Source organism: Asparagus officinalis, chromosome 7 (genome assembly GCF_001876935.1).
Source record: "Asparagus officinalis chromosome 7, Aspof.V1, whole genome shotgun sequence".
Classification (NCBI taxonomy): domain Eukaryota; kingdom Viridiplantae; phylum Streptophyta; class Magnoliopsida; order Asparagales; family Asparagaceae; genus Asparagus; species Asparagus officinalis.
The window spans coordinates 57,941-71,352 of record NC_033800.1 but is presented as its reverse complement, the minus strand read 5'-3'; the positions used below and the strand labels follow the sequence as shown (position 1 = coordinate 71,352).

General features: G+C 38.3%; 1 protein-coding gene across 1 annotated transcript; it reads left to right on the top strand.

The window, feature by feature from the left end:
• LOC109848625 (probable zinc metalloprotease EGY2, chloroplastic) lies at nucleotides 105-12,419 on the top strand. Its single transcript, XM_020418233.1, is given in 16 exon segments — nucleotides 105-183; nucleotides 269-585; nucleotides 773-869; nucleotides 1,188-1,283; nucleotides 1,473-1,565; nucleotides 1,708-1,767; nucleotides 1,900-2,004; nucleotides 2,659-2,733; nucleotides 2,827-2,932; nucleotides 3,176-3,269; nucleotides 9,797-9,950; nucleotides 10,466-10,673; nucleotides 11,123-11,208; nucleotides 11,210-11,260; nucleotides 11,262-11,288; nucleotides 12,003-12,419. Coding segments are annotated over 15 exon segments (1,686 nt in total). The 5' UTR covers nucleotides 105-183; nucleotides 269-400; the 3' UTR covers nucleotides 12,252-12,419.

The window sequence follows — 13,412 nt, the reverse complement described above, 5'->3', positions numbered from 1 at the left end:
TGGTTTAGCCCATACGGTTCGATGGGTTATTATTAGTTCGGGCCTGTGAATGGGAGTGTAATCTGAGTCTGAGTCGGTCACTGTCGTAAACTCATACCTCCCCTAATCCATTCCCATCTTTGTGTGGGCCTTCTTCTCCCCCTCTCGCTTCCTCACTCGCTTTGGTTGGGGGTAAAAGATAAGGTTTCCTCTCTCTCTCTCTCTCTCTCTCTGTGTCTTGACTCCGTTCTTTTGTTTCCTCCGTGTTTTGATATCTATACTATACTAGTGCTGCTGCTGTCCGTCTCCAAAATGAAGGTAGCTAGCAAGCTATAGAGCCGACTTCACCCCATCGCACCACCGGAAAATTAAGAATTGAAAGGAGAGAGAGAGAGAGAGAGAGAGAGAGAAAGGCGAGGTCATGATGATGATGATGGTGATGACGATGGGTGTTCCTTTGGATTTCTCCTCTCAAACGCAATCTGTTCCTTGCCACTCCAATATTCGTTCATTTGCTCAGCAAGCCTCTCGTCGGAGATTCTCCACACGGAACTGCTGCTGCAGGATGATGATACGGAAGTTCTCATCCTACGCATCTCTCCCCATGTACGTATTCTCCCCTCCCTCAGTATTATTTTCCTATTCTTAATTTTATCTAATTAATTCATTCGTAATCATATGCTAGCTGCCACTGGGCATTGCCCAGTCTTTATCATTATTACTGCTATTATTCCTAATCTCTTTATTTATTCCTCCTCCTCCTCTCTTTGTTAATTTGTTCCCGAACATCCAGGCCAAATCGTAGCAAAAGAAGATCAGGTTTCGGATGCCAAGCAGCAACCACAGAGACAGAAGAACCAGAGAGCCATGACGACGACGACGACGACAAGGTAAATACTATTATTCCTTTCCATTTTCTTCTCTCCGACGATTTATTACGGACGCTTGTATGAACCCTTAATTCTTTCCCTTCCCTTCTACCAAACATATTGTTAATTTTAACCCTGCTCCGGGTTCGTTCGGCTAATCAATGCATGATATGATATGCTATGCTATGATATGATGCCAATTCGTCCACCCGCATCGCAATGCGGACGTCCACCCTTCTCTCTCCCTTCTCAAACTTTTCGCTTTTCCATTTGCTATAAATGCCCTTGTTTTCATGGGAGGACAATAACTTATTTGCAGCCATCCTAACATTTCATCAGAGCAACTTACACGAAGCTGCTGACACCAAATCCTCGGATATTAAGTCTTCGCTTGAGAGGATCGACGGTATACTTGGATCTCCAGGTAGCATCAAGGTGGGCTCCTACCCAAATTAATTAAATCAACTACTTAGTTGAGCATTTCACGTTTTGTACTGCTTAGCTCGTGGATGGTCCTATCTTTTCCTTGCACCCCTGGAAGGGAGATACGTACACTTGCTTTTCTTTGTAGAAAATATTCTCCGTAGGAAAGCAATGACTTATTGCCAGTTATCATCTCATCAGAACAAAGACGAACCTGTTTCCACAGATTCGTCGGCTCTTAAGGATTCGATTGGGAGAATTGAAGGTGTACTCAAACCTCCAGATAGCATAGAGGTACGCTTGTAGTCAATTAATGAATCTGCTTATTTGAGCAGATCACATATAATTTTACTGGTGCTTGTTGCTCACTTGATCCCCATCACTGGATAGAATATTAATGTATGTTTTTGCATATGAAATGTTAATTCTGACCCAGCCACCGGAGAAGGTTGAGGAAATGGAAGTTGCTAGTGGGTCTCCTTTACCAGGAATGAAGGTGAGCATGTCGACAGTAGCCTTGCTTTCTCGGTCTTATTATAGGAACTTTTTACATCTTCTTTGCATAATTCGATACACATGAATCCATCTGATAAAATTTTCTGCATTGAATGTGGACAAATGAATGCAGCAACTTGGTGAACCAATCATGATTCCTAAGGCTACAATTGATATCCTGAAAGATCAAGTTTTTGGTTTTGACACGTTCTTTATTACCAGACAGGAACCATATGAGGTGAGTGCCATTTTTTTGACCTTCACTTACTTTGTTAAAGCAATTTTGCTAGGGTACAAATGTTTAGCTTTTTTCTCATCCTTCCATCCGAATATATTTATATCTTTGTAAATTGAATATTGTTTGTTATCAACCAATCCCAGGCCTTTCGTTAAAACAATGTGCATGTCCTCAGAGCCTCAGACACACCATGGCATCTTTATCTCATCTTGCAAAATTAGGCTCAAATTACGATGTCAGTTGTTGGCAAGTCATAAATAAAAATTTCCATGAATAGCTTCATTCTCTAGGAGTGACATCTAATTTTTGGACAACAAATGGAGTAACTTTCGTGACATATAGTGGAATAAGTCCAGAATATAAGTTCCTTAAGTAATTAAAATTGGGAAAAACTTCTTGAACAATAAAAAGCATCTACAGATTCTTGGGTTTGATCTCAAAGTATCTAAAAAAATGCACCCCATCACAAACAAGCAGGCCTTGTTGAGTTTGGAACTATGTTCTCTTTTTCTATTATATGTTAGGGCTAGTAAGTTTGACCTCCATTCTATTCTAGTTCTAGTAATAAGAAAAAAAAGCTTTATCTTCTTTTTTTAAGAAAAATTCTTTTTAATTAAGAAAAAGTCTTTCCACCCTAAAAATGATCTTGGACAGCGAGGAGTACTGTTCAAGGGGAACCTACGAGGGACGGCAGCCAAAAGTTTTGAAAAGATAACGAAGCGGATGCAGGTGAATTGAATATTGCCACTTCCATGTATAAAATTAAGAATCTGAATATCAGGATATTGTTTTTTTGTAATTTCCAGTACATTCAATTCACAGGATAGATTTGGAGATCAGTATAGACTTTTCCTTCTTATCAATCCCGAAGACGATGAACCAGTGGCAGTAGTTGTTCCTAAACAAACTTTGCAGCCAGAATCAACAGGTAATGTTAACTCTCTGTAGAGCTTTTAATTTTTTTTAATCATTCTCTTGGGGGATGATATGCTTTCCCCAATTTTCTATTCTTTACTGCAAATATACTTTATTGTGCAAAATTTTGAAAACGTTTCAGAGTATTCATTTAAAGTCATTCTTTCATTTTATGTGTCAAGGAGTTAGCATGTGTGAGATATTCTAAACCTTATTGTTTGTTTCTTTGCATGTTGATGATACATTGGATGTGCAGCTGTCCCAGAGTGGTTTGCTGCCAGTGCATTTGGATTGGTTACGATTTTCACCTTATTTCTGAGAAATGTCCCAGCCCTGCAGTCCAATTTGCTGTATGAGGTTTCTTTCATTTATTTCTCTCTCTCTCTCTCTTGTTCCTTAACCTATCAATTCAAGAAACATACATATAGCACTTGTTAGAAATGGTAAATCAGAATCACTTAACTATTATTCATCTGCATGGGTCTATAAATAAGAGTACATAACACATATGGGTAATAGGTTAATGAGCTTAAACCTGATAACCCAATACTAATACTAGTGTGCTAATACCAACACTCCCCCTCAAGCTGGAACATATATATCAATCATGCCTAGCTTGTTACACAGAATGGAAAACACCTTAGGTGAGGTAGCTTTAGTGAGAGTGTAGCTAACTATTCTGAAGACGGAGTGAACTGGAGAGATCATTTTCTTTTCCCAAGCATCTCTGACAAAATTACAATCAACCTCAATGTGTTTAGTTCTCTCGTGAAACACTGAATTCTTTGCAATATAGATAGCTGACTGGTTATCACAATACATAGGCATAGATCCAGCTGAGTAAAACCAAGCTCTGTCAATAGTTTCTGCAACCACATCATCTCACACACAATGTGAGTCATAGCTCTGTATTCTTCCTCTGCACTAGATCGAGATACCACATTTTGTTTCTTGCTCCTTCAAGTTACCAGATTTCCTCCAATAAAAGTGTAAAATCCAGAAGTAGACTTCCTATCTCCTATGTCTCCCGCATACCCAGCATCAGAAAAAGCAGAGATGTGTAAATGTCCATGTTTCTTATACAGTAATCCTTTTCTAGGGTAGCTTTTAACATAAGCTAAAATTCTTAGAGCAACTATCCAGTGAATCTCTCTAGGTTTATGCATAAACCTGCTCAGTACTTCCACTGCAAAAGTAATATCAGGCCTGGTCATATTAAGATAAATTAACTTGCCAATCAATCTCCTATATCGACCTGCATCATCTAGGAGAAGACTATTATCACACTACAAATCCACAATCACCTCCATTGGAGTGCTTGTTGGCTTACACCCCAAAAGACCCATTTCTTCTAACAGATTCAATACATATTTTCTTTGAGATAGAAGCAAACCGTGCTTTTGATACGCTATCTCAATCCCAAGAAAGTATTTTGGTTTTTTCATATCTTTGGTCACAAAGTGACGCGAAAGATACTCCTTAGTCTCTGCCAAGGTAATAAGGTCACTTTCAGTCAGCAGGATGTCATCAACATATATGGTCAGAATCACCAAACCAGATATAGTATGTCGAATAAATACTGAATGATCTGAATGACACCATTTAAAACCGACACTAGATATAGCAGTACTGAATTTCTCAAACCATACCCTTGGACTTTATTTGAGACCATAAATCGTCTTTTTAAGTCTACAGACAGTATTCTCCCCCTGAGCAACATATCCCGGAGGTTGCTCCATATAGACCTCCTCCTGTAAGTCACCATCTAAAAAAACATTCTTAACATCCAGCTGAAACATGGTCCAGTCCAGATTAACAGTCATATAGAAAAGGAGCTGAATAGAATTGAGACGAGCAACGGGGGAGAACGTCTCAAGATAGTCGACCTCATAAGTTTGAGTATAACCCTTAGCAACAAGACGAGCTTTATAGCAATCAACGTAACCATCTGTGCGATACTTTAAGGTATATACCCACCGACAGCTAACCACAGTAGCGCCTGTAGGAAAAGGAATAAGATCCAAAGTCCCTCTAGAAACAAGTGCATTCATCGCCCTCATCCATGGCCTGTTTTCAAGCGGGAACTTACACGGCCTCCTCATACGATGCGGGTATAGATATAGAGGACAAGGACAAAGCAAACTGACGAGAAGATGGAGTAAGACGGTTATAGGAAACAAAATCAGATATATGATGATTAGTACAAGACTATATATCTTTTCGATGAGCAACAGGAATATCCAGATAAGAAGCAAAGTATTAGTAGGAGGCAGACCGGCAACTGGAGATGACTGTTCAGCTGGAGTAGAGAGACAAGAACTTTTGTACGATGAGAATACGTCAGGAGTGGCGGTGGTGCAGGTGGCACAATAGAGTCATCCTATAATCCTGAAGAAGATACATCAGTAGAAGGAACCGAAGTAGACAATAGAATAGTAATAAGAGCAATAGATGGTAGAGGAACACATGGATCAATATTTGGAGATGAACCAGCCGAAGAGAAATATGGAACAGACTCAAAAAAGGTAACATTAGCGGACACAAAATACCTCCTGGTAGATGGATTATAACATCGATAACCTTTTTGAGTACGCGAATACCCTACAAAAACACACTTAATAGACCGTGGAGATAGTTTATCCAGTCCTGGAGACAAATTCTGAACAAAACAAGTACAACCAAAGACATGAGGAACCACAGAAAAAATCTGTTTCTCAGGATAAAGACAGGTAAACGGTATTTTACCATTAAGAATAGAAGAGGACATCCTATTGATCAGAAACATGCACTGAGAACATCATCAGACTACAAATACTTGGGAACATTCATATGTATCATCAAAGTTCTAGCAACATCTAAAATATATCCATGTTTCCTCTCAGGAACTTTATTTTGTTGTGAAGTGTGAGAGCATGAAGTCTGATGAAGAATATCAATATTTGAACAAAAACAAGAGACTTTATTTTTGATGTATTCCAAAACATTATTGGTACGAAGAATACGAATAGAAGTAGAAAATTGATTTTTTATTTCATTGTAAAACATTTCAATGACAGTTGAAACCTCAGACCTCTCTTTTAACAGATAAAACCAAGTCATGCGAGAGAAGTCATCAACAAAGATAATAAAATATCTAAAATCTTTCACAAAAGGTATACGACAAGGACCCCAAACATTAGAATGAACTAACTCAAACACAGAACTGCCGTGTTTATCAACACGACTCTGATAAGTAGCACGATGGTGCTTATCCAGTTCACAAGACTCACAACCTAAAGAAAAAACAGAAGACTAGATAGAAATGACAAACCAAAGCTACGATAACGAGAGATGACCAAGGCGCCAATGCCATAATAAAGAATGATCAAACTTATCTGCAACAAGACCAGTAGCGGAGGAATTGTCATCCAAATAGTATATGCCTCCTCTCTTATGCTCTGAACCAATCTCCATCCCAGTCGATAGGTCCTGAAAAACACAATAAGAAGGAAAGAACGTTACTTTATAGTTATTATGTTTGGTAAACTTACTAATAGACAGTAAACTAATAGAAAACTTAGGAACATATAGAACATTAGTAAGTGTCAACGATGAAGTAGCATAGACTACTTCATCACCAAGAACTGGAGAGTATGTACCATCAGCAATACGGACAGATGAAAACTTGTCAAAAAGATTTAAAGATACAAAGTGGTTATTTATACCTGGCATATTAGATGAGGCACCGGAATCTAATACCCATGGTCTGTGAGGAGATGCAATGTAAGCATCCATACCTGAAGAGGATGCATGAGTAGCAGAATGACTATTCTGAGAGGGAACGAGTTGACGCAGCCGGTCATACTCAGCATGAGAAATCTGAATTGTGGTAGCAGTTGTAGTACTCGCAGGAGAAACAACAGAGGTAGAAGTAATATCAGCCATCTGGACCTATGCAGGACGACCAAACTTTTTTCAGCACTTTTCAGATATATAATTAGTCCTTTCACAATGTTTGTACTGATAGACTCCTATCTGCGTCAATTTATCTTCCACCAAAAGAGCCTCGTCCCCCCTGTGTCGCGGCCACGTCCCCGACCATGACCTCTGCCACGTCTGGAAAACATAGCAGACTAATCAAGTGACGGAGGAGACGGTGTAGGTGGCACAGTAGTAACTCCAGTAGATGTCTGTATAACTCTGAAGAATGTAGTAGTCAAGGAAGGAATGGTATCTCCTCCTAGTATCTAGCCTCGTACCTGAGACTGTAAATTGGGACTCAGACCTGACATAAACTTGGATACTGCTAGGTCCCTACGATATCCCAACAACGTCGGTGCATTTGTAATGGTGAGCTTATGCATCTCTAATTTATCGATCAGACCTTTCAGCTCACCAAAATACTCAGGAACTGACCGATCGTCTTGTTGAAGTAAAAAAGTCATTCATAGAGCTCGAACACGGGATGCATTTTTCTCATTGTCGTACATAACTTTTAAATTATCTCACATCTCCTTAGCAGTAGTCGAGAACATGACACTGCTACTGATCTGCGCTTTCATGCTGTTAAGAAGCTAAGTAATCACACAACAGTCAGCAGAGAGCCATACGGGATACGTAGGATCTGTAGAAGCAGGAGGGGGCCAGAAGATGAGCCAATTTGTTCTGAGCGCCAATGAAGATGCGGAAGGCTTGTGCCCAAAGGAGATAGTTGGTGCCATTTAACTTTACGGTGGTCCCTAAGATAATTTTGGGTGCAGAAATCTCAGTAGTAGTAAGAGTAGTAGTGACAACAGAAGAGATATCAGACATCGTTACTAATCAGGATAGTATAGTAGTAGCGAAGCATGAGAATCTTAATCAGAAAAATAGAACCATCGGAAAACAACACATAGGCAGAGTTGAGAGCAGACCAAAGTCCCAACTTCTTCTTCTTCGTCTTCCTCCTTTTTTTTGTCACTGTTCAGATTAGATCGAACTGAAGGAGAAGGCGGGATAGGATGGGAAAGCAGCAATGGTTGAAGATGAAGGATCCATCGAGGTTGAAGGATGAAGATGAAGGAAGCGGCGAGCTTAGAGGAAGACGATAGCGGCGGTGGCGAGTGTAGAGGAAGACGAGGGCAGCGGCGGCGAGCACAGAGGGAGGCGAAGAAGGCGGCGTCGACGAGGGACTTCGTCGGAGATGGGCTTTGTCGGTGGTGGGCGTCTTCGGCTGATCGATCGGATCAACCGATCAAAGTTGTTTGATCCATTGATTCGATCGGGTCCTTTTTTGTGTGGAATGGAAACTAGGGTTAGGGTTTGGAGGGTGCTTGCTCTGAAACCATGTTAGAGATGGTAAATCAAAATCACTTAACTATTATTCATCTGCATGGGTCTATAAATAAGAGTACATAACACATATGGGTAATAGGTTAATGAGTAGGGGTGCTAAACCGTATCCGTATCCGAGAAAATATCCATAACCGTATCCGTTAGGATACAAATATGGTTACTCAAATCTATAACCGATAGGATATGGTTACGGATATGGTTTTGTAGTGAAATATCTGTATCCGTATTCGAAATATCCGAATACATATTCTTACGATAGTTTCGATTCTTAGATTATGGATTTGTGGTTAATTTTGATGATCAATATGTCTAATCTTAACTTTTCAATTATAATGGACATATTAACAAACTCTTTTGTATCACATGAACTATGTTTTTCTCAATACTATCTAGTTTTCTCATATTTGTTTTGTATCTACATGCATATCCGCTTATATATCCGCATGTATATCCGTAACCGTATCCGATTTTAGCGGATATGGTTATAAATTTTTCTTACCGAGGTATATCCGTATCCGTATTCGTATCCGAGATGGGTAAGCGGATATGGATATGATAAGCATCATATCCGAGTCGTATTCGGACCGAATGCACCCCTATTAATGAGCCTAAACCTGATAACTCAATACTAATACTAGTGTGCTAATACCAACAACACTATTTAGGAGGCCTCTCTATTCGTTGTTATAAAAATCACTCTTTTTGCAGAGCCACTGGATGCATGGGCATGTCTCCAAACTGCATGATTTTTTATTTGTAGAATTTTTGAAGCAGGTTAGAAAGGAAAGGAGTGAATTATCCCAGTTCATTTCATATCAATTATACTCTACATGTCATATATGAAAAATGGAAAATTATATCTTCAAAAAAAAAGGAAAATTATATAAATTTATCTATTAATAATTGAAATTGACTTGGGAACCCCATGGCTCTTGACTCTTGTCATTAGCTTGTTAGTCGCAGACATGTCTTTAATATTCCAAGAATGGTTCTAGATTATGAAGTATCGATAAGTATCCATAAAGCATCTTCATACTTGTATGTATATTGGATATGGGTAGTCATCCTTGGATATGGGTAGTCATCCTCCATGAAGTATCCATACAGCATGCTGCATCGGTTAGGATCTTTCTAGATTATATACAACACTGCCTCCTCACCCTTTTTAAGGTAGAATAGGACCTTAGAATTATCGGGAACTTTGAAATTTACCAGAAAGTCTAGGGGATGACTGGAGACTGCTGCCTCCAAGTGATGTTCATCACTTCGTCACTTGTGCCATGGTGTTGATTTATAACACCATTCTGTTCTAATAAATCGAAGGTGGAGGTTGCTACATGTTGTTAATTTGGAGAGATGGAAACATTATTGTGATCTAGTGGCATAGATGTTGCAGTCTTGAAGGCTCTTCACACGTTCTTTCAGTTGCTTTATGTCTTCAAATTAGTTTTAGATATTGCCCTCATCATCCCTGTCATCAGCTTTTAACTTGTTCTTGCTTTTGTAAAGTTAATTTTTAATTTTTTGTACATCCAATAACGCTTTGTCATCTTTATGCTTGCAGATCAATATTGGATAATCTTGAATTACTAAAAGATGGTCTTCCTGGAGCCCTTGTAACTGCACTGGTTTTAGGGATTCATGAACTCGGCCATATTTTAGTTGCAAGGGATGTTGGGGCCAAGCTTGGTGTGCCATATTTTGTTCCTAGTTGGCAGGTAAATATCATGGTTAATCTTTAACTGTACAATGTTAAGCATTTTATGCCTTACCTTTTTACACGTGTTGTCTACTTGCTTTAACCTTTCTTCTTGTCAGAAAAATGCGTGTTTTTTGTTGATCGAACCGAAGCTATTTATTTATATTTCATACAGCAAGAGAGTCAGCAGGACAATTCCATAGTCCCCTTTGGAAGTCTGATTTCTGTACTTTTCCTCATTTCTCTGCTGCCAATCCTACCAACTAGTCTTCTTTGTTTACCCTCATGATGTATATACAATGCTGGACTGGAGCTTGACTTATAAGCATCTTGACAATCCATGTAAATCGGAAGACTACTGGTGGAAGTAGGAGGAATGTCCTATAGCAAGAAACGAAAAACAAAGAGTCCTCTGCAAACCATAACCTTCCATCTGAGAATTTCTTTCCTACTACTATAAATATTTATTCATCCTTTAGATGATTCTGTGTATGCAATTGACGGTGGAGTGCTTTTCTTTTCCCGTCCTTCCAGATAGGTTCTTTTGGTGCAATCACAAGGATTGTTAGCATCATATCCAATCGCGAAGAACTTCTAAAGCTTGCAGCTGCTGGACCATTTGCTGGTTTCTCGTTTGGGCTTATCCTTCTTCTACTAGGTTTCATCTTACCTCCTAGTGATGGCTTGGGTATCGTTGTTGATCCTGCAGTGTTTCACGAGTCATTTCTTGTTGGTGGTATAGGTAACTACATCATCCTAGCACCGACATTGCAGCACATCAATAAAAACAATCTGTAACCAAGCAAATATATCTTATGTTGCAAATTTTACTTCCATGTGTACTATTACCCCTTCAATTCCGTCTTAATGTCAAACCTGATGGCTGCCACATTGAATTTGAGTATCATGTCATATATGCCATGCAACTACATACCTTTATTTATGACTACAGTTTATGCAAACAAGCTGATATTTCTATATGGCAGCATGTGCGTACATGCTATCACAATCAGTAGTAAGATGCTTTTTGTGTTTCATGTGCATACCCTAACCACATACCAAACAGCACACATCTTGATATAGTCACGTACTGGAAACTTATGGACATTTTTACTCGTTCTACATTCGTTTCCTTGTGTGGTCTCTTCCCATTTAAGAAGGCTTTACTTCTTTTCCTGTTTTTATTTGTAGCAAAACTTCTTCTTGGGGATGCTTTGAGAGAAGGAACTCCACTTTCTGTGAATCCTATTGTCGATTATGGGGCATCCGGGCTGCGGTCTCTATAATGCTATCAATAGCATTCCTGCAGGATGACTCGACGGAGGCCGACATATCTTTTGCCCTTTGGGGCAGAAAGGTAATTCCGTTTCTGATCTTTCTGAATCACGTATATTAAACATGTACAAGCCGACACTTACCTCCAAATCTGTAACCTTATAACTTATTGGTTGAGTTTGCCCAGTTTGCCAAAATTTAACCTTCTTCAATCCCGGTGGTATATTTACATGTAATCTTACTGCTTTTCAAATTCAAGTTACCATGGTTTATGACAGACGTCCGACATCATCGTTTTTGCTTGGAACCTCTCATTCATGATGTTTCTGCAAACAGAATGTCAAGATGGTGGTTGCAAGCTAAGTAGGGAATAGATAAATAAATAAATAAATGTCTCAGGTAGTGAATGCAGTGCCCCACCTAGCTTGAATCATGTGGGCAGCTAATCATAACTTGAATGCTGCATAACTGGCAAGTCAATGAATTGCTGTCTCTGCTCATCACAAATGGGAACACACAAGTACAAAGATTTGTACTATCTTTAAAGGTTTTCTTTTTCCTCCTCTTTTTGTAGCCTGTTTTTGTTTGGATGTTCATTATGAACCTTGGCAATATGTTTGATTATCTTCTTTCCCCATTTTACTTTTTCCTTTTTCTAGTTATCACCAACTAAATTGGTTGAGGCTGTGAGCTTTTGTTTAATTACACAGAGATAGTTGAAACCTGTATTATCGATGTAAGCAATTAAATTCTAAATAAATGGACCTGGATGGATTCATGCATTTGGCTGCTGCAGGCTTCGTCTAGGTTGAGCAGCGTTGCCATAGGACTGCTGGGGATATCATCACTCTTCAATGATGTTGCTTTCTATTGGGTGGTTTTAATATTCTTTCTGCAGAGGGGACCCATTGCCCCTCTGTCCGAGGAGATCACCGACCCACCAAATGAATATGTTGTTGGTCTTGGTGTTGCTGTTTTGTTGTTGGGCCTGCTCGTATGTTTGCCTTACCCGTTTCCTTTCGTCGTGCAAGGAGCTGAGTTTTGATCGTTGATCATCAAGCCAAAGGCAGTAACGCCTTCCTGATCAGATGACGAATCGTAGAATGTATATGTATTTTTTATCATACTAGTATGTATTTTTTGTTGCTGGGGATATCATCAGTAACGCACATGTACTCGTTTTCATATATATAGTTGTTTTACTTTTTGAAAATTGCATGTATACAATACTTGTTGTTTGTGCATTGCATGTATACATACTTCTTTTACTTTTTGAACGTTTCTATGACTTGAAAATGATGATGAAGAGACCTAAAGTATACATTTTGGAATATAGTGTAGTCATATTACTTTTCCATATTTGATGAAATAATCGGGAATATGTTGTAATTATACTAAAAAATATAAAAATCATATATTATAACGATATATCAAACAATTAAATAATAAAATTGATATTATATATGTTGGATATAATTTTATTTGCAAATTGTAAATTAATTTTTTTTGTTTAAAATTAGTAACTAATTTACCTTTAATTTTAAACCTCTAGATACTTGGGATAATTGATGGAAAGTCAATTGTTCAAAATTAACATATGGTGCTAAGAATTAAAGAAGAAGAAATTTTCAAAACAGCCTTAAAACCATGTTTTAATTTTCAAAACCGATCCACTTTTTTTACCAAAATCGAGCCATTTTTTGCCACGTCAGCTTAATCTCATTCCTAAACGGTCGGGGTTGGCAACCCCGACTGTTTAGGAGGTTGTTAAACCCCAATTTGAAGGTTTAAACCTGATTTTTTATATCCAAAATAATCGGGGTTGGCAACCCCGACTAATTAGGAAATGAGATTATGCTGACGTGGCAAAAAGTGAGTCGATTTTGGTATAAAAAAAATGGGTCGGTTTTGAAAATTAAAACATGGTTTGAGGCTGTTATGAAATTTTCTTCAATTAAAGAATATGGTACAAACGTAAATGTCAAAATAAAATTATTTAGTTATTTGAGCTTAAAAAATTAATAAATAAATTAATATTTACTTAATTTGACATTAGAATAATGATTTTACTCAATGCCTGATAAGCTCGAAATTACATTAACAAACTTTTATAAGTTGCACGTGCATTATAGAACTGCTACAAATTGAAGTTCGATCCTCCAAAATAGATAAAGTTTTTCTTAAGTTAAAAACTAAAACTCCTCTT